General features: G+C 45.8%; 1 protein-coding gene across 2 annotated transcripts in view; it reads right to left on the reverse strand.

The window, feature by feature from the left end:
* Window positions 1-22,271, reverse strand: part of LOC109873111 (double C2-like domain-containing protein beta) — a 169,485-nt gene that overhangs the window by 13,010 nt on the left and 134,204 nt on the right. For both annotated transcript variants that reach the window (XM_031807722.1, XM_020464657.2), the window contains exon 5: window positions 9,187-9,313. In XM_031807722.1, the coding sequence (XP_031663582.1) occupies window positions 9,187-9,313 (127 nt within the window). The remainder of the gene's footprint in view (window positions 1-9,186; window positions 9,314-22,271) is intronic.

Here is a 22,271-nt window from a genome sequence, read left to right on the forward strand (position 1 = left end):
ATATTGAATTTCCAGTGTATGGTCAAGGTAAGAACTATGTAGCCTTGGGGGATCTGTTTGTCATGTAGCCGACACCTTGGTCATTGTCAAACCACATCTTTCAGAGCTAAGCTGAATCAACATTCTGGTAACTTTCCCAAAATTCCTAGGTTTCCCAGAAATCCTGGTTGGGATTTCTGAAAAATCTGCAACCCTAACCTTGATAAAGAATCAAATATATCACTTGTTCAATTTGTGAACCCAGAACTAAAATATTGTATAACTGCGTTAGAAACTAGATTAGGTTTTCGGGGGAGATGTTAAGAAAAGACACTTAGTGTGAGGAGCAGAGGCAGGGCAGTAGCTCCACAGCCCTGTCTTTTGAAGGTTTCGGGCTATAGGCCAAATGTCCCCTCCCCTTCTGAATTTCTAAAGACGCACACACCCGCTAAATCGTGATTTGTTCAAATAACAAATGTTAAAAAACCTACATGCAGGAACAACTGTCTCTCATTAGTCGTCATAACCCACAGTCTTTTGACAGACATTACGATACCATTTATGTTAATGGAGTCTGTCCACGAGAGAGTACCCTTGAGTCAAAACTAGATTGTAAAAGACCTGTAGCATTGAATACAGAAGGAACGACAGAGCAACGACAACCATCAACAAACAAGGGCAAACCAAGGAACTGAATGCTGAGGCCATCTTCACACCAGAAGTGTGTGCTGTTAATGAGAGCCAGACAACGGATACAAGCACACACTAAAGGGAAGGGGAGGGCTTAGCAGTTGGTACTCAGCATACAGAGTGACTAAGGAGGACTGAGACCCTCTCTAAACTACCCTCAGTTGGTACTCCGCATACAGAGTGACTGAGGAGGACTGAGACCCTCTCTAAACTATCCTCAGTTGGTAGTCAGGATACCGAGTGACAGAGGACTGAGACCTGCTCTAGCCTACCCTCAGTTGGTACTCAGCAAACCGAGTTACTGAGCAGGACTGAGACTCTCTCTAAACTACCCTCAGTTGGTACTCAGCACACAGAGTGACTGAGGAGGACTGAGACTCTCTTTAAACTACCCTCAGTTGGTACTCAGCATACCGAGTGACTGAGACCCTCTCTAAACTACCCTCAGTTGGTACTCAGCATACCGAGTGACTGAGACCCTCTCTAAACTACCCTCAGTTGGTACTCAGCATACCGAGTGACTGAGACCCTCTCTAAACTACCCTCAGTTGGTACTCAGCATACCGAGTGACCGAGGAGGACTGAGACCCTCTCTAAACTATCCTCAGTTGGTAGTCAGGATACCGAGTGACTGAGAGGACTGAGACCTTCTCTAGCTTACCCTCAGTTGGTCCTCAGCATACCGAGTGACTGAGAAGTACTGAAACTCTCTCTAAACTACCATCAGTTTGTACTCAGCACACAGAGTGACTGAGGAGGAAGGACTGAGACCATCTCTAAACTACCTGCAGTTGGTACTCAACATATCGAGCGACTGAGGAGAAATGAGACCCTCTCTAAACTACCCTCAGTTGGTACTCAGCATACCGAGTGACTGAGAAGGGCTGAAACCCTCTCTAAACTACCCTCAGTTGGTACTCAGCATACCGAGTGACCGAGGAGGACTGAGACCCTTTCTAAACTATCCTCAGTTGGTAGTCAGGATACCGAGTGACTGAGAGGACTGAGACCTTCTCTAGCCTACCCTCAGTTGGTCCTCAGCATACCGAGTGACTGAGAAGTGCTGAAACCTCTCTAAACTACCCTCAGTTGGTACTCAGCATAGAGAGTGACTGAGGAGGACTACGACCCCCTCTAAACTACCATCAGTTGGTACTCAGCACACATTGTGACTGAGGAGGAAGGACTGAGACCATCTCTAAACCACCTGCAGTTGGTACTCAACATATCGAGCGACTGAGGAGAAATGAGACCCTCTCTAAACTACCCTCATTTAGAACTCAGCATACAGAGTGACTGAGGAGGACTGAGACCCTTTCTAAACTACCCTCAAGTTGGTACTCAGCATACCGAGTGACTGAGGAGGACTACGTCTGCAATTGTCTGTGATTTTGCTACACAACGTTCCTGTAGATTGTTCTAAAACCATTATTGGTCAACAGTAATAGCCTATGCATTATGTTGATTCCTGCTATGAAAGTATCTGCCTGTCCCGGTTTTGCTATTGGCTGCTGTGTGAACAAGCCACTCTCACTCCCTCTCATTAGACCTTAATCTATGGATTTCACATAACTGGGAATACAGATATGCATCTGTTGGTCAGAGATACCTTTAAAAAAAGCAGGGGCTAGTCAGTATCTGGTGTGACCAGATACCGAGATTTACCTGGATTTACAGCCCAAAACCACTCCCTTTTCCCTGGGATAAATAATTGCAAGAAACCGGTAAATTATAATACATTATGTATATGACAGCATGGCATGAAATGGAACTCTTAAATTATATGCGATATCTAAATCTGGCTTCTCTACGTCCTCCACATGATGAATCATCAATGCTCAGGGTGGGGACAGACAGCCCATCTCAGTATGGCGCGTAGTTCACAATGCATGTAGACCTACCATCTCATCATCATAACTTTTATTCTTGTGACCGGAAGGCCTACATTTGCTGCAGCAAAGTCCATGCTACAGTAATATAAAGACCGAATGCGCGTCTAATATACCCATCTCTATCTGGCTTTTGGGTTTCACCTTTTTTTTTTTTATTGTAAAGATTTTTGTATTTTTAAAGTTTTAAAACAGTCTATCACTCAAATATTGTTGCTTTAAATCAGTGCATGCCATTCTCGCAGTCTTTCTCTCTCTCCATTAAGTCCATTCAAATTGCATCCAAAATAGATCATTCTGTTCTAGATTTACAGTGCCTTGCGAAAGTATTCGGCCCCCTTGAACTTTGCGACCTTTTGCCACATTTCAGGCTTCAAACATAAAGATATAAAACTGTATTTTTTGTGAAGAATCAACAACAAGTGGGACACAATCATCAAGTGGAACGACATTTATTGGATATTTCAAACTTTTTTAACAAATCAAAAACTGAAAAATTGGGCGTGCAAAATTATTCTGCCCCCTTAAGTTAATACTTTGTAGCGCCACCTTTTGCTGCGATTACAGCTGTAAGTCGCTTGGGGTATGTCTCTATCAGTTTTGCACATCGAGAGACTGAAATTTTTTCCTGAGTGGTGACTACCTCATGAAGCTGGTTGAGATAATGCCAAGAGTGTGCAAAGCTGTCATCAAGGCAAAGGTTGGCTATTTGAAGAATTTAAGATGTAAAAAATTTAAGAAAAACCCTTGAATGAGTAGGAGTTCTAAAACTTTAGACCGGTATATATGCCTACTAATGATACAAATAGGACATATTATATATTTCAAAATTCAAATCTAATTCGCTAGCCTATACTAGCAACTGTGTAGGTCACATGTGCTCCACCATGTTCTCTCCCTGCTTCATCATGGTTTGGACAGTGTGCATAATTCCAGTCCATATGATACAGTATAATAAAATACAGTACAGTAATACAGTTCACACTGAAAATGATTAGCCTACAGGAGCTAGTTTAATTCATTTACCCAAGAGAGCATATAGCTAGCTACATCTATGGGCTTTTGTGTTTTTCTGTTGTGAGTAATGTGCCTATGTCATATACAGTATTTATTGGATAACGGCACAATCATTTGGGCTTTTTTGAGGCTAGGGTCATTGAATGTCTTTAATGTAGGGCTCATAAAATGTATGGCTCATCAGGCTCAGGGAGCATCAGGCTTGAATTTCAATCAAAGCTTTAATCAAATCAAATCCAGACATAAGCATATTTATATGCTTTATAATTGTTACGGCTTTCTTCCGTTGAAGGAGAGTCGGACCAAAATGCAGCGTGGTTAATTCCAAGACAAAAATTCACCCAAATAACCCATGTCACACCCTGGCCTGACCAAATAAATGAAGACAAACATAATATACTTCGACCAGGGCGTGACAGAACCCCCCCCCCCCCCCTAAGGTGCGGACTCCCGAACGCACATCAAAACAATAGGGAGGGTCCGGGTGGGCGTCTGTCCATGGTGGCGGCTCCGGCGCGGGACGTGGACCCCACTCTATCAATGTCTTAGTTCCTCCCGCGTCCTAGGATAGTCCACCCTCACTGCCGACCATGGCCTAGTAGTCCTCACCCAGAACCCCACTGGACTGAGGGGCAGCTCGGGACTGAGGGGCAGCTCGGCACTGAGGGATAGCTCGGGACTGAGGGGAAGCTCGGCACTGAGGGGAAGCTCGGCACTGAGGGGAAGCCCGGCACTGAGAGGAAGCCCGGCACTGAGAGGAAGCCCGGCACTGAGAGGAAGCTCAGGCAGGTAGCTGGATCCGGCAGATCCTGGCTGGCTGGCGGATCTGGAAGAGTCTGGTTGACTGGCGGATCTGGAAGAGTCTGGTTGACTAGCAGATCTGGAAGAGTCTGGCTGACTGGCAGATCTGGAAGAGTCTGGCTGACTGGCAGATCTGGAAGAGTCTGGCTGACTGGCAGATCTGGAAGAGTCTGGCTGACTGGCAGATCTGGAAGAGTCTGGCTGACTGGCAGATCTGAAAGAGTCTGGCTGACTGGCAGATCTGGAAGAGTCTGGCTGACTGGCAGATCTGGAAGAGTCTGGCTGACTGGCAGATCTGGAAGACTGACGGATCTGGCTGCTCCATGCTGACTGGCGGCTCTGGCTGCTCCATGTAGACTGACAGCTCTGGCGGCTTCTTGCAGACTGACAGCTCTGGCGGCTCCTTGCAGACTGGCAGCTCCTTGCAGACTGGCAGCTCCGTGCAGACTGGCAGCTCTGGCTGCTCCATGCAGACTGACAGCTCCTTGCAGACTGACAACTCTGGCTGCTCCATGCAGACTGATAGCTCAGGCTGCTCCATGCAGACTGACAGCTCAGGCTGCTCCATGCAGACTGACAGCTCAGGCTGCTCCATGCAGGCTGGCAGCACTGGCTGCGCTGAACAGGCAGGAGACTCCAGCAGCGCTGTAGAGGAGGAAGGCTCTGGCTGTGCTACACAGGCGGGAGACTCCGGCAGCGCAGGAGAGGAGAAAGGCTCCGGCAGCACTGAACAGGCGGAAGACTCCGGCAGCGCTGGAGAGGAGGAAGGCTCTTATAGCGCTAGACAGGCGGGAGACTCCGACAGCGCTAGAGAGGAGAAAGGCTCTGGCAGCGCTGAACAGGCGAGGCGCACTGAAGGCCTGGTGCGTGGTGCTGGCACTGGTGGTACTGGGCCGAGGACACGCACAGGAAGCCTGGCGCGGGGAGCTGCCACCGGAGGACTGGTGTGTGAAGGTGGCACAGGATGGACCGGACCATGAAGGTGTACTGGAGAGCCTGAGAGCAGGGCTGGCACAGGACGTGCAAGGTTAGGTAGGTACACAGGAGGCCTAGTGCGTGAGGCTGGCACAATTTTCACCAGCCAACTAACACGCACCTCAGGACGAGTATGGAATGCTGACCCAGGTGCCATCAAATCCCCGTCACGCTCCGTCGGACGAATATCGTACCTAAAGCACCAAACTAGCAACTCCCTCATTACTCTCTCCTCCAATTTCTCCATTAACTCCTTCACAGTCTCTGCTTCGCTCACCTCTAACACCGGCTCTGGTTCTGGTCTCCTCCTTGGCTCCTCACGATAAACAGGGAGAGTTGGCTCAGGTGTGACTCCTGACTCTGCCACACTCTCCCTGAGCCCCCCCCCCCCCAATACATTTTTGGGGCTGACTCTCGGGCTTCCTTCCGCGCCGCCGTGCTTGTCTCTCCAACTCCATTCTCCTATAACCCTCTTCGCACTGCTCCAGCGAATCCCAGGCGGGCTCTGGCACTCTCCCTGGGTCGACCGCCCACCTGTCTATTTCCTCCCAAGTAGTGTAGTCCCGATATTGTTGCTCCTGCTGCCGCTGTTGCTTCTCCTCATACCAGCGCCTCTCAGCTCTCACCGCCTCCAGTTCTTCTTTGGGGCGGCGATATTCTCCAGGCTGATCCCAGGGTCCTTCTCCGAACAATTCATCCTCCCATGTCCATTCCTCTCTTTGTTGCTTCTGCTGTCGCTGCCTGTCACCACGCTGCTTGGTCCTGTTGTGGTGGGTGATTATTTTACGGCTTTCTTCCGTTGAAGGAGAGTCGGACCAAAATGCAGCGTGGTTAATTCGATACATGTTTAATAGACGAATAAACACCATCAATACAAAAAAACAATAAACGTACGTGAAAACCGAAACAGCCTAAACTGGTGCAATAACACAGAGACAGGAACAATCACCCACGAAATACTCAAAGAATATGGCTGCCTAAATATGGTTCTCAATCAGAGACAACGATAATCACCTGACTCTGATTGAGAACCGCCTCAGGCAGCCATAGACTATGCTAGACACCCCACAAAACCCCAAGACAAAAACGCACCACAATAACCCATGTCACACCCTGGCCTGACCAAATAAATGAAGACAAACAGAATATATTTCGACCAGGGCGTGACAATAATGCTTTTGAATGACACTTCTGGTTTTGGAGGGAAATACCGGGTTAGTAGGAAGAACATTTATTTATTCTCGGGATGGAACATTTGTAAAATACCGGGAAAATATTCAACCCTAGTGACCATCATTTGCTTCATGCAGAGCGACACATCTTCTTTGCATAGAGTTGATCAGGCTGTTGATTATGGCCTGTGGAATGTTGTCCCACTCCTCTTCAATGGCGTAACGAAGTTGCTGGATATTGGTGTGAACTGGAACACGTTGTCATACATGTCGATCCAGAGCATCCCACACATGCTCAATGGGTGACATGTCTAGTGAGTATGCAGGCCATGGAAGAACTGGGACATTTTCAACTTCAAAGAATTGTGTACAGATCCTTGCGACATGGAGCTGCGCATTATCATGCTAAAACATGAGGTGATGGTGGTGGATGAATGGCAAGACAGTGGGCCTCAGGATCTAGTCACGGTATCTCTGTACATTCAAATTTCCATTGATAAAATGCAATTCAGCAAACCACTCGCCCACACAATGCCACACGCGCTGTCTGACATCTCACCGTTACAGTTGAAACCGGGATTCACCCATGAAGAGCACACTTCTCCAGCATGCGAAAGTGAGCATTTGCCCACTGAAGTCAGTTATGACGCCGAACTGCAGTCAGGTTAAGACCCTAGTGAGGACCACTAGCATGCAGGTGAGCTTCACCGAGATGATTTCTGACAGTTTGTGCAGAAATTCTACGGTTGTGCAAACCCATAGTTTCATCAGCTGTCCAGGTGGCTGGTCTCAGACGTGGTAGAGAAATGAACATTCAATTCTCTAGCAACAGCACTGGTGGGCATTCCTGCAGTTAGCATGCCAATTGCACGCTCCCTCAAAACTTGAGACTTCTGTGGCATTGTGTTGTGTGACAAAACTGCACATTTTAGAGAGGCCTTTTATTGTCCCCAGCACCAGGTGCAACTGTGTAATGATCATGCTGTTTAATCAGCTTCTTGTTATGCCATACCTGTCAGGTGGATGGATTATCTTGGCAAAGGAGAAATGCTCACTAAAAGGGATGTAATCAAAATCGTGCACACAATTTGAGAAATAATGTTTTTGTGCATATGGAATATTTCTGGGATCTTTCATTTCAGCTCATGAAACATGGGATCAATACTTTACATTTTGCCTTCATAATTTTGTTCAGAATTTATAAAAAGGACGCAACGCGTGACTGAGTGGCATTTCAAAATATTGCATGATGTATGGATATTGCATGTCAATTTTGCGATTTCAATGTGAATTCGATTAATTGTGCAACCCTCTCTAAACTATCCCCTGCTGGGGTGCTTTGCATTGCTACAAAGCAGCTGAATACAGGTGTGAGGCTGGCTGCAAGAGCCCAGCTGGTCTGCACACACACACACTGACAAACAAAAATGTGTCCGTGTGCACACGTGCACTCATATGCGCACACGTGCACTCATATGCGCACACGTGCACTCATATGCGCACACGTGCACTCATATGCGCACACGTGCACACATACATAGTAGAAGCTGTGGTAGCAGAGGTGATAGCCAGAAGAAAGCTCTAGACAGAGGTTCTTTTTAATTAAACAATAAAGGGAGGAGTCTAATTGAGGAATGAAAAGAGTGAGTGAACGAGTGAGAGTGTGTGTGTGTGTGAGCCTGTATGTGCGTCAGCAGCACATAGCTCAGTAATCCACAGGCTGTCCATTGGAAAGCCAGCGAAAAAGACAGTGCTGTTCAGTCGAAGGCTGGGTTAAGCCTTCTCTGAGTATTCAGAGCAGATTGTGTCGTCGACGGTAAGAGAAAAGTATTGCTGTGAGCGCCGCTAAACCAGATGAAATTAGGAGATCTTACCGACACGCTTGGATAAAAGAGTGAATATTAAGAAAGGACTCTGAAAAGCTATCAATATCTACCCTATCAATCAGCTTATTCGTAAAAAGTAATGCTCCCAAACTAAGGTTCTTGGAAACAGCAACCCACATTTTCAGAAAGTTTAGAGAACCACATTTTGCAGCTAAACCAAAGATTGATTTAGTAGATCTCAAGTTCAATTGAAATTTAAGGTGGAGCTATTGTATGTGAAAGAAGCTTGTCCATATTTGACTAGCAACAGTAACGTAAAATAACCACACAATAGCTATTTTGATGACAATAACAGCCTCCAGTGAACTAAGTAAGTAGCACTTGTGAGTCAATCATATGCCTCCTGCATCCATGCTCAGTCCTTGGTAAATATAATTGCTTGTTCTATGGATTATGAGAAACCGTCATTCTCTCTGGTCTGTAATGCTGTTAACCTGCTTAATTAATTAGAGGAGAGAGGCAGTGTTGAACAGACCCCTCAGTAAGTGGTGTTTCATTGAAATTACTTTGGTTGTTTCATGAAGTTAAGGATTTGGGCTGTATGTGAGATGTTTCAAGGCTCATTGTTTATTAATAACAGAAGACATACAGTATTGATGTCTTTCAACCGTAGGTAAGATTTCTATTTAGGCAAATTAAATGTACATACAGGACATAACATTTACATGTCGAGGTTTGTAATTTAGCAGTGGAGACCAAATAACCAATTCACCTTAGGAAATGCTTACATTTGGATTCAAAGGGGAGGATGAAAAAGGCAAATTGGAGATAACTTACAGGTAGCTGTTTCTCTAAGCAGTTGTAGAAGTTCTTGGTCTGGTTGGGCTTGAGTTTCTTGAGGGGAATGCGTGTCTCTCCGATAAACTCATTGTGGCGGAACTTGTCCTCATCACACACTGAAATCCTGAAAGTACAGAACAAGAGAGAGAGGAAAGAGTAAACGAGAGAGAGATGAGTATATTAAGGGTCAGATTTTGGCATGGGAGGATAGGAGGATAAGAAGCATTCAACCATATTCAGATCAATCATAAGATACAAAGCAGTTATAAGAGAGAAAAATCCGAAGAGGGCAGAAGAGAGATAGGAGGAGGAAAAATGGGGAGACACTGAAAAAGAGTCAGCAGCAGTAGAGTTGAAGTGACTGTGGGCTGCTATTTAATAATAAAACCCAGTATCCAGGTTTCCTGGCCGTTTTGCCTAGATCAGTAGCGATAAAAGGAATTTTAAGAATTAGCCATCCCTGGGACTGAGTGAGATATTTCATACCTCTGTGTGTCAGGAGTGATGTATGGTCGTTTCTGCAGAGAACTTTGTAAATGAACAGACGACAATGATGTGTTTACCGTGTTGCCAGTGACAGCCAGCACACTTCACATGACTGAATAGAGCCATATTCTCATAGAAATAGAATGAATATAACAGTCTTGGAAGCTCTATCCATGGCAATTTGACTGGTAAACCTGTGATGCAAATTTTCCATGGTATATGGGAATGTTCTATCAACTGATGCTGGATTGCCATGGTAATGTAGAATGTTCATTCAAATGACGCTAACTGATATGGCTCATGCAATGGAATGTTTTTTGTGTAATGTCAGTTGAGTTGACTCAACCAATCACATTTATTTATTTATTTATTTATTTCACCTTTATTTAACCAGGTAGGCTAGTTGAGAACAAGTTCTCATTTGCAACTGCGACCTGGCCAAGATAAAGCATAGCAGTGTGAACAGACAACACAGAGTTACACATGGAGTAAACAATTAACAAGTCAATAACACAGTAGAAAAAAAGGGGGAGTCTATATACATTGTGTGCAAAAAGGCATGAGGAGGTAGGCGAATAATTACAATTTTGCAGATTAACACTGGAGTGATAAATGATCAGATGGTCATGTACAGGTAGAGATATTGGTGTGCAAAAGAGCAGAAAAGTAAATAAATAAAAACAGTATGGGGATGAGGTAGGTGAAAATGGGTGGGCTATTTACCAATAGACTATGTACAGCTGCAGCGATCGGTTAGCTGCTCAGATAGCAGATGTTTGAAGTTGGTGAGGGAGATAAAAGTCTCCAACTTCAGCGATTTTTGCAATTCGTTCCAGTCACAGGCAGCAGAGTACTGGAACGAAAGGCGGCCAAATGAGGTGTTGGCTTTAGGGATGATCAGTGAGATACACCTGCTGGAGCGCGTGCTACGGATGGGTGTTGCCATCGAGACCAGTGAACTGAGATAAGGCGGAGCTTTACCTAGCATGGACTTGTAGATGACCTGGAGCCAGTGGGTCTGGCGACGAATATGTAGTGAGGGCCAGCCGACTAGAGCATACAAGTCGCAGTGGTGGGTGGTATAAGGTGCTTTAGTGACAAAATGGATGGCACTGTGATAAACTGCATCCAGTTTGCTGAGTAGAGTGTTGGAAGCAATTTTGTAGATGACGTCGCCGAAGTCGAGGATCGGTAGGATAGTCAGTTTTACTAGGGTAAGTTTGGCGGCGTGAGTGAAGGAGGCTTTGTTGCGGAATAGAAAGCCGACTCTTGATTTGATTTTCGATTGGAGATGTTTGATATGAGTCTGGAAGGAGAGTTTACAGTCTAGCCAGACACCTAGGTACTTATAGATGTCCACATATTCCACATATTCAAGGTCGGAACCATCCAGGGTGGTGATGCTAGTCGGGCATGTGGGTGCAGGCAGCGATCGGTTGAAAAGCATGCGTTTGGTTTTACTAGCGTTTAAGAGCAGTTGGAGGCCACGGAAGGAGTGTTGTATTGAAGCTTGTTTGGAGGTTAGATAGCACAGTGTCCACAGTGTCCACAGTGTCCACAGTACAGATAGAAGGGTACACTTCCAACTTTTACTTCCTGGTATGGGTCTAGGTTGAAGATGGGAAGGTTAGGACAACGGGATTCTAATATCCCATAACTCTTTGCAACATTGGGACAACGTTGTCTTAACCTGTATAATTTTGACCCAGGGAAGGGTACACTCAAAATGGCTGCAGTCCACCCATTATGCCATCATTGACTTGAATGGAAACCCCCTTTCTATTAATTCTATTTGTATACCTATTCCTCCTCTCTGAGACTAATGGAGATATTTCAGTGTTAAGTTGATCCTTGTTTTCTCATGTACAGGTAACCGCCAAAATAAAGGAAACACCAACATAAAGTGGCTAAATAGGGCGTTGGGTTGGGTTGAGATCTGGTGACAGACGGACATGTCATACAGTTGACATAGTTTTCATGCCCTGTGGATGGGGTCATTGTCATCTTGGAAAATACCCCTCCCATCAGGATAGAAATGCTTGAGGCAAGATAAGATCACCTGAACCCTTCTTGTGGGCAGGCGTGCTCTCATGAGGACTGAGTCCAATTCCATGCCAATGAAGGCCACCCTCTTGGTGGACGTCGGGAGACTCTTCTTGTCGTTTACAGTAATGCCCGAGCCCGCCAATATGGGTCAAGAGCATGTCTCTGTCTGACAGGACCTGAGTCCTGATTGGGGCACAAATCAGCTAATCGTCCAGGTAATTGAGGGTCAACAATCCTCGGATATGAGAGGTGCCAGGACAGCGTCCATGCACTTTGTGAAAGTGCGGGCTGCCAAGGAGAGGCCGAATGGGAAGTACCATGAATTCGTAAGCTGCCACTTCGAAAGCGAATCGGAGGTACTGGAAGTAAGCATCCCTCAGGTCCAGCTTCACAAACCACTGGTCCCCGGACACAGCCTACAACACGTGGGTTGGGGACAGCATGTGTAACCTCAGTACCTTCAAGTACCCATTGAGGTTGCAGAGGTCCAGAATTGGTCGAAACCCTCCATCTCTTTTGGGGACCACACAATAAGTGGAGTAGAACCCACCTAGCCATTCTGATGTCTCAATCCTGTGGATGGCACCCTTGTCCAGGAGTGAGGAGATCTCCAGCCGCAGGGTTTTCTTCAGGGGGTCGGCCACCGTGGTGACAAAAAGGCCCCTGAAGGACGGGGGCCAGCACCGGCATTGAAGTCGGTACCCCTCGAGCATTGTGGACAACACCCAGGGGAGCTCCACATCCTCCTCCCACATTGCCCACATTGCCCTTAGCCGGGGAAGGGTGTGTCAGTGGTCCTGCCGGGGCCCGCCTCTCCTCTGGCGCCCCGAGCGCCTGGTTCCCCAGGCACGTCTCTATGGTGGTGACGGTTGACAGGTAATCGCTCCAACGCATGCTGTATCTCTCTCAGCATGAGGCGATGGGGCAAGAGAGGGACCTCACTGTTGCTCGGGTGCAGGTGGGTGGCGACTGCCTTGGAGGTGGGTCTGTCTGCCTTGGACCCGGGGCCTGAGGAGGCGGCATGAACCATCTCAGGGTCTCTCAGTCCCTCTGAACCTTATCGGTCTGGTCCAGAATGTCATCAACCCCTGGGTCAAACGTCAGCCCTGGGGTGATGGGGAGAGTGGCAAATGTGCTCTGGAGGGCAGCTGGCAGATGGGATTGGGCCAGTCAGAGATGACGCCAGGAGGTAACCACCTGCGCCATGGCCCGTCCGTTGGCACGGGCCACATCCATCTGGATCAGGGAAAGCAGGCGAGACACCTCCATTGCTTTCCGGAGGACCTCCTCTGTGCCCTCCAGCAACCGGGGCAAAAGAGTCAGCAGGTAGGCCTGCAGCAGCATGGCCGCATTGGTAAGAGAGCAGAGGGACCCATATGGGGCTTTCAAGTCCGCATCAAAGACTCTGGGGCTCCCGGCTTCAGTCGCGGGTTCCACCCTTTAATCTCCCGATCCGGGAGGACCATGGCAACTATCATGGTCGGGTACTCCTGGAGGCCGAGTGACTCTGCGCCCGCAACATAACTGCATGGTCCAGTTGTTACGAATCCCTTTGGCCCTGCAGTCTAGGGGGGATGGAAACGAGACCCGTAACATCTCATACAAATCATAATAGTGAAAAGGAACAGTGAGAATTATTTTTTATTTTACCTTTATTTATACAGGTTTTTTTCCAAGAGAGACCTGGTCCAATAACAGAGGGAACAACATTTCAGACAAAACAATTTACATACACTAACACAACATTAAACAAAACTATAAACACACATACAGTACAAAAACATTGTACATTAAAAACAAACGTCTTGACTAAAAACATCTGACCTAAAAACAATTACACTCTATGATATATACATCGATTAAGTGTTTAAACTCCACCACCGAAACCAATAACCACAGACAACTTAAAATTTACTGTCAAACAGTAATGGTTTATTATTTAAACACACGGTAATAGGGGGAGGGGCTGAGCTGGACCCAAGGAAAGAAATAACAAATATCCCAAAAAAACTAAGCTAGTCTTACCTGCCTCAAGCACAGCTAGCTAACTAACCAATAAAATACAGTGGGTGGTCCGCCCAGTTCTAACTAGGGTACTTGGACAAAGTTTTCCTACGGGTAATGCATGTCCATGGGCGACTTGGCTTTGTACCCCTTTTTCCCACCAACAAACAAACAGTCATGAACCACAACAATACATACTCATATAATTACAGACAAAGTGAGATGTAGGCACCAAACTAAAGAGAGATAGCTCCTTACAATGAGAGGGGGAGATGTAGGCACCAAACTAAAGAGAGATAGCTCCTTACAATGAGAGGGGGAGATGTAGGCACCAAACTAAAGAGAGAGAGCTCCTTACAATGAGAGGGGGAGATGTAGGCACCAAACTAAAGAGAGATAGCTCCTTACAATGAGAGGGGGAGATGTAGGCACCAAACTAAAGAGAGAGAGCTCCTTACAATGAGAGGGGGAGATGTAGGCACCAAACTAAAGAGAGATAGCTCCTTACAATGAGAGGGGGAGATGTAGGCACCAAACTAAAGAGAGATAGCTCCTTACAATGAGAGGGGGAGATGTAGGCACCAAACTAAAGAGAGAGAGCTCCTTACAATGAGAGGGGGAGATGTAGGCACCAAACTAAAGAGAGATAGCTCCTTACAATGAGAGGGGGAGATGTAGGCACCAAACTAAAGAGAGATAGCTCCTTACAATGAGAGGGGGAGATGTAGGCACCAAACTAAAGAGAGATAGCTCCTTACAATGAGAGGGGGAGATGTAGGCACCAAACTAAAGAGAAATAGCTCCTTACAATGAGAGGGGGAGATGTAGGCACCAAACTAAAGAGAGATAGCTCCTTACAATGAGAGGGGGAGATGTAGGCACCAAACTAAAGAGAGATAGCTCCTTACAATGAGAGGGGGAGATGTAGGCACCAAACTAAAGAGAGATAGCTCCTTACAATGAGAGGGGGAGATGTAGGCACCAAACTAAAGAGAGATAGCTCCTTACAATGAGAGGGGGAGATGTAGGCACCAAACTAAAGAGAGATAGCTCCTTACAATGAGAGGGGGAGATGTAGGCACCAAACTAAAGAGAGATAGCTCCTTACAATGAGAGGGGGAGATGTAGGCACCAAATTAAAGAGAGATAGCTCCTTACAATGAGAGGGGGAGATGTAGGCACCAAACTAAAGAGAGATAGCTCCTTACAATGAGAGGGGGAGATGTAGGCACCAAACTAAAGAGAGATAGCTCCTTACAATGAGAGGGGGAGATGTAGGCACCAAACTAAAGAGAGATAGCTCCTTACAATGAGAGGGGGAGATGTAGGCACCAAACTAAAGAGAGATAGCTCCTTACAATGAGAGGGGGAGATGTAGGCACCAAACTAAAGAGAGATAGCTCCTTACAATGAGAGGGGGAGATGTAGGCACCAAACTAAAGAGAGATAGCTCCTTACAATGAGAGGGGGAGATGTAGGCACCAAACTAAAGAGAGATAGCTCCTTACAATGAGAGGGGGAGATGTAGGCACCAAACTAAAGAGAGATAGCTCCTTACAATGAGAGGGGGAGATGTAGGCACCAAACTAAAGAGAGATAGCTCCTTACAATGAGAGGGGGAGATGTAGGCACCAAACTAAAGAGAGATAGCTCCTTACAATGAGAGGGGGAGATGTAGGCACCAAACTAAAGAGAGATAGCTCCTTACAATGAGAGGGGGAGATGTAGGCACCAAACTAAAGAGAGAGAGCTCCTTACAATGAGAGGGGGAGATGTAGGCACCAAACTAAAGAGAGAGAGCTCCTTACAATGAGAGGGGGAGATGTAGGCACCAAACTAAAGAGAGAGAGCTCCTTACAATGAGAGGGGGAGATGTAGGCACCAAACTAAAGAGAGAGAGCTCCTTACAATGAGAGGGGGAGATGTAGGCACCAAACTAAAGAGAGAGAGCTCCTTACAATGAGAGGGGGAGATGTAGGCACCAAACTAAAGAGAGATAGCTCCTTACAATGAGAGGGGGAGATGTAGGCACCAAACTAAAGAGAGATAGCTCCTTACAATGAGAGGGGGAGATGTAGGCACCAAACTAAAGAGAGAGAGCTCCTTACAATGAGAGGGGGAGAGAGAGAGAAGAGAGTTTGGGAAAACAACTGACTGGGTTTTTAAACCAAGGGAAAGGGGATGTGATTGGGTTAGGGAAAAGGAGCAGGTGTCTTCAGTGGCGACTGATTGGCGACTGATTGGCGACTAGGGCAGGAGAGAGTTGGAAGCGCCCCCTGGCAGAGGCCCAGCTCTCCTGCAAGGCCTCGCGGAACTCAGACGAGATGGGGACAGATGGACAGTCATCACTGTCCACCAGTTTGATGTCCAGTGTAGTGGTTACCCGAGTGAGTAGGCTCCTCATAGCCTCTCGAGCCCCTGGAGGCGATGAAGCCCCGCTGCCGGCTCTGATGGCCTGTCAGCCTGGTAGCCCCGCTCACGGTGGTGAACAGTGCTAGCATAGTACCCCAGGAACAGCCTATCACTGGCCAACAGAGAATAGCTGTTGTCGCCATCGAAGCTCTCAAACTCCTGACCCAGGGCATGCGCCCTCCATTCAAGGTGGTCCCAGCGGTCCAACTCCTGCCTCCGTCCAGGACTGGCAGCAGATGGGCTCTGCCTGCGGTGGCTCTGGCTACGCTTCCTGGGAAGGCTACTTGGCCCAGTAGAGGGATTAACAGCTCACTGGCGTCCCCAGCCCGAGCCTGGTCGTGCATGGCCTCCAATCGGAGCCAGGCGCAGGCGTTCTGAGAACACCACACAAACAGGCATCCAGTAGGGCGCTCCGCCACCCTCTCCGCATGGCTCAAACACAGGCAATGCATATAGGAGGTATGTGGATCTCCAGGGGGAATGCCACCGTCACACCAGTCACAAAGGGAAGCCATAAGCTCAGCCAAGCCAAGGTCACGGAGCAGGGATCCGACGCCCTGGGAGAGCGTATGTCGTGACCCACTTGGAGGAATAGGAACCCGGTGAGGGATAAATTACCCAGTAGCTCTGCAAAAAACAGGGAAGACCCGTGTGGGATAAACAGGCAGACAAAAAAAACTGCAATCGGGTAATGGATTTGATTTATTTGTTTTTTGTTTTACGCCAACTACAATATTACCTAGCCGGTTTAATATCTAAGCAGTGAAAACAGCACCATATGACGGAGTTACTCCGTTAAGGAACTCCAAAGTGGAAGCCTCAACGTATTGGAAAGCCCACCATGATACTCTTACACTCTGTAGAGGAAAGAACAAGAAAAAAATGTGCAGGGTAATTAGCAGCCTAGGACGCGGGGAGCAGCATGTTTAAGTAACTCACAGACACATAGAACAAGCCAGTCGGCAAGTTGTGTAAGGTAAATTACAGTTTGTGGCAGCAAGCGTCACCCTACTAATGGATGCACACGGAGTCATAGTGTAATGGTAACGAAACACAAGTATGACAAACCACAGGCGGAAGATACAGATCAACCGCGTGCAGCGAGTGGAGCACTCAAGAGGGGCTGGCCACGTGGCCAGCTGCAAACAGCCAGTGAGTATACTTCCACGCAAGATATTACACTTACCAGTGACTTACCAAGCGATCTTCAGAAAGTTTGTACCTCAAACCATATGGACGTCTGCCAAGAAAATGAAAGAGAACGTGTGACGCGGCAATGGGGTCTATATATAGGGGCGGACCAGCCGTTACACAGGTGTACACAGGAGTAAATCTGTAAATCCTCACCTTAGATGTATCCCTCCGCCGCGGAGTGATACCAATATATTGGAATGATCCAATTTAGTGAAACATAACCCTCATTTACTCAAGTGTATCCTTTATTTTGGCAGTTACCTGTAGCATTTGAAAACTCACAGACCAAGTAGTTCTGTGTGGCCCAGTTGGTAAATGTGTAGTGCTAGCAATGCCATGGTGTAACGCTTGTCGTCTGGGGAAGGAGAGGAGAACCAAGGTGCAGCGTGCTAAGTGTTCATGTCTTTTTAATAAACTAACTGAACACTGGAACAAAACAATAAACGCCGTGAACAAAACAAAACAAAACAGTACCATGTGGCCCGAACACTCACACGGAAACAAACACCCACAAACCAAAAGTGAAACCAAGGCTACCTAAGTATGATTCTCAATCAGGGACAACAATTGACAGCTGCCTCTGATTGAGAACCATACTAGGCCAAACTCAAAAACCAACATAGAAAAACAAACATAGACTGCTCAACTCACGCCCTGACCATACTAAAACAAAGACAAAAACAAAGGAAGTAAGGTCAGAATGTGACACATGGTTGTGGGTTTAACATACAATAAATGTATGCACTCGCTGTACTGTAAGTCCATTTGGATAAAATAGTTTTCTATGTAATTTCTTTCTTTCTGCTGAAATAAAATTAAATTGTGATGTGTCAATAACACTTCATGAACCGCCTGCCTTCTTGCCTTTAAAACAATTATGCACATATACAGGCAGTTATAGGAGACCATGATGATGTGTTATGAATGGTGATAGCAAGTTATACAATACACTGCGCATAAAAACAGGGACTATACAGCTCGTACATGGAAAGTGTTAAAGATTGTTCTTTCATCCTCTTCTCAGCGAGCCCCTCTCTACCTCCCATAACACCTCGAGGGCTCGCTAATTATCTGGAACGATTCTGTCCTCTTTTTGAGCACTTCATTCAGTTGCAAATTGAAATCAATACAATCCCCAGTATGACCGCAGGAGCTCTCAAAAGGTTCCTGTTCCAGCATGTTCTCAACATTGTGTGTATATAAGAACAGTGCTTATGCGAGCACACTCATCCAATGTTCACATTTGTGCGTGGTACAGTACATCTATTTGCATTGAGCTTGTGCACGGTGAAATGAGTTTCCTTGTCTGTGTGTGTAATTGATTGAGATGTGGGGGGAAAACATGGGCCTTTGTACAACAAATGATAATTACATTTCACTCATGAGGGGCATATCTAAATCGCAGCAGCAATATTGGAAACCTCACTGAGCAGTCACCAATTTATCCTATGGACAGGTGGTGGTACAGATTAAAACCTACAGTATATATATTTAGAGAGGACATGTATCTGCTGTCAGTGTAACGCACTTGGGGTTCTTTTTCATCTTCTGTTGTTACTGTTGAATTAAACGGGTGGCAAAGGCACGGTTATGAAATGAATAGAACATCTGAATTGGACGAGGGTGCATAGACATTAGTTTTGTGGCTTTTCCAGAGGAATGAGGACATATTATTTCCTTTTCAATCTAGTCTCCCCTGCAAAAAAAAATCTCATTTAACTCAAAGAGAATGTTCTCAATACAGACGTCAGAAAACGTGAGGAGGCATTTGCCACAGCACTTTTCAATTTATTTTACTAAAATATGTCAATGCAAAGTGCTGTTTTTTTACCGATTTGCCTCATGATTTGTCAACTCATGCACAATTTCTCAGTCCTTCACATTGGAGTGCAGCTGCAGGCTGTTTGCGTGTCTTGACCTATCAGATTCACAAAAAAAGCAGGTGGGGCACAAAACTCAAGGTGTGCTTTCCACTTTCCTCTGGTATTTATTGATCTCCGCATCCCCATGGAAATCTAATTAGCATGATAAAAAAATCCCCATCCAAATTGGTCTGTTTAAGCTAGAAATATCTGTTTTTTGCATGGGCTGCGTCTCAGTCCACTGCATCCGCCAATGTTGGTCTTCCGCATCTGCGGTGGACCAGGAGAAAAGTCAGTCTTCTCATGGAAATGTATGTAGCGTCTGAACAGTTTGGCCTACAAAACTCAGTTATGCTCTACGATCCCCACAAGCTTCTGTTTTGCCATATATAAATATGTTATTCAATGTGTTTCTGTGGGCTAATAGCGGTAAGGCCAAATTCAACATCTAATCAAATAATTGGCAAATATTTAGTTTTATACTTACAGGGGCCCTAAAATGTAAAATCTAATAGCTAAATGATCCTTGATATGACCTTCTTAAAATAATTCCATGTGTTAGCTGAGTAGAAACCCAGCCCAGAGCCCTTAGACCTTAGGGGGCTTTAGCAAGCGTGACAACATATCACACCCGACAGACGCAAGCAAAAACTCTTCCATACAGTGCATTCGGAAACGATTCACTTGACTTTTTCCACATTGAGTTACATTATAGCCTTATTCTAAAATTGATTGAATATTTTTTTCCCCATCAATCTACACACAATACCCAATAATGACAAAGCGAAGACAGGTTTTTAGACATTTTTGCAAGTAAAACATTTAATAAAAAAAACAGAAATACCTTATTTACATAAGTACTCAGACCCTTTGCTATGAGACTTCGAAATTGAGCTCAGGTGCATCCTGTTTCCATTGATCATCCTGTGGTAATTTCAATTGATTGGACATGATTTGGAAAGGCACACACCTGTCTATATAAGGTCCCACAGTTGACAGTGCATGTCAGAGTAAAAACCAAGCCATTAGGTCGAAGGGCTCTAAGATAGGATTGTGTCATGGTACAGATTTGGGGAAGGGTACCTAAACATTTCTGCAGCATTGAAAGTCCCAAAGAACAAAGTGGCCTCCATCATTCTTAAATGGAAGAAGTTTGGAACCACAAAGGCTCTTCCTAGAGCTGGCCAAACTGAGCAATCGGGGAAGAAGGGCCTTGGTCAGGGAAGTGACCAAGAACCCGATGCTCACTCTGACAGAGCTCCAGAGTTCCTGGGAGAATCTTCCAGAAGGACAACCATCTCTGCAGCGCTCTACCAATGCAGCGCTCCACCAATCGGACCTTCATGGTAGAGAAGCTCTCCTCAGTAAAAGGCACATGACAGTCCGCTTGGAGTTTGCCAAAAGGCACCTAAAGAACATTCAGACCATGAGAAACAAAATGATCTGGTCTGATGAAACCAAGATTGATGTCTTTGGCCTGAATGTCAAGCATCACGTCTGGAGGAAACCTGCCACCATCAATACGGTGAAACAAGGTGGTGGCAGCATCATGCTATGGGGATGTTTTTCAGTGGCAGGGACTAGGAGACTAGTCAGGATCGAGGAAAAGATTAACTGAGAAAGGTACAGAGATCCTTGATGAAAACCTGCTCCAGAGAGCTCAGGACTTCTGGCTGGGGCGAAGGTTCACCTTCCAACAGGACAAAGACCCTAAGCACACAGCCAAGACAACACAGAAGTGGCCTTGAGTGGCCCAGCTAGACCCCGGACTTGAACCCGATCTAACATCTCTGGAGAGATGAGAAACTCCCCAAATACAGGTGTGCCAAGCTTGTAGTGTCATACCCAAGAAAACTATAGGCTGTAATCGCTGCCATAGGTGCTTCAACAAAGTACTGAGTGAAGGGTCTGAATAGTTACTTTTTTAAACAATTTCTAAAAACCTGTTTTTACTTTGTCATTATGGGGTATTGTGTGTAGATTGATGAGGGGGAAATGTGTAATGAATTTTAAAATAAGGCTGTAACGTAACAAAATGTGGAAACAGTCAAGGGGTCTGAATACATTCCGAAGGCATTAGCAATCTGAAATGCTGCATTTCATTGGAAACTGACACATTTTTCAGTCTGATCAACTGTAGGCTACTAACAACAGCAGCTGCATAGTCTCTAGCCTACTATGCGCCCTGTCTCTCTGGCCAAGGTAAACAAAGTGGTAATGTATACAGCCCATTTGTTTGTGAGAAAATGTGAATGGGATCCAATTTGGTTTATATTCACACTTGGGCTGACTAGACTACCTAGACTTTTTAAATCCACAATTTTTAACTGGAATTAATCATTAAACACAATACCTGACATAGACTAGATTAGGCCTAAAATTGCATAAGGCATGACTACACGATGCAAACCTGCATAAAACAAACTCCGCCCTGTGAGTTTTATTGTCCAATCATGTTGCTTGATCTCTCTGTGCATAGGAATCCCCCTAGTCCTACAAGGTTACTGCAGTTTGACAGGGTTTTCATCCTTCCCAAGGCCAGGAGTTTTTCAAGGAGTAAAAAAAAAAACATGTGACCTGATTAGAAAACTCTGGTCCCATCATACTGTATAAGGTTCGGAGTTTTACCTGGTTAGGTTTCAGCCACACCACTCTGATACCTGTGGTGCCACCTTGGTGTAAATATCTTGTGTAAGAGAAACTAGAAAATCTGTTCATTTAGTCTGACGGGCAAAAATGTATATCAAAAAAACAATTAATATGTTTGACATCCATTCAGTTTTTGTGACTTGTTGGTAAATTAGTACTTGATGTAAGTTGCTCAAGATAAAAGTTACTTTTATGGGGCGGTGTGGACACAAATGGGTTCCATTTCATCATGAGTGGCTCAGTGATTTTCACAGTTCTATTATCACACATTTTCAATTACATTAATTACTCTGACACTTTATGGAAAACAATGCTATTGAGCAAGGTTGATGACAGGCCGATTAGGTAACATCTAAAACAGGAGTGCGGACCGTGTTTGGCCACTTACGATGAGCTATCAAAGTGGAAGCTGATTCTATTAGCAAAAAT

This window comes from Oncorhynchus kisutch, linkage group LG28 (genome assembly GCF_002021735.2).
Source record: "Oncorhynchus kisutch isolate 150728-3 linkage group LG28, Okis_V2, whole genome shotgun sequence".
NCBI classification, from domain to species: Eukaryota; Metazoa; Chordata; class Actinopteri; order Salmoniformes; family Salmonidae; genus Oncorhynchus; species Oncorhynchus kisutch.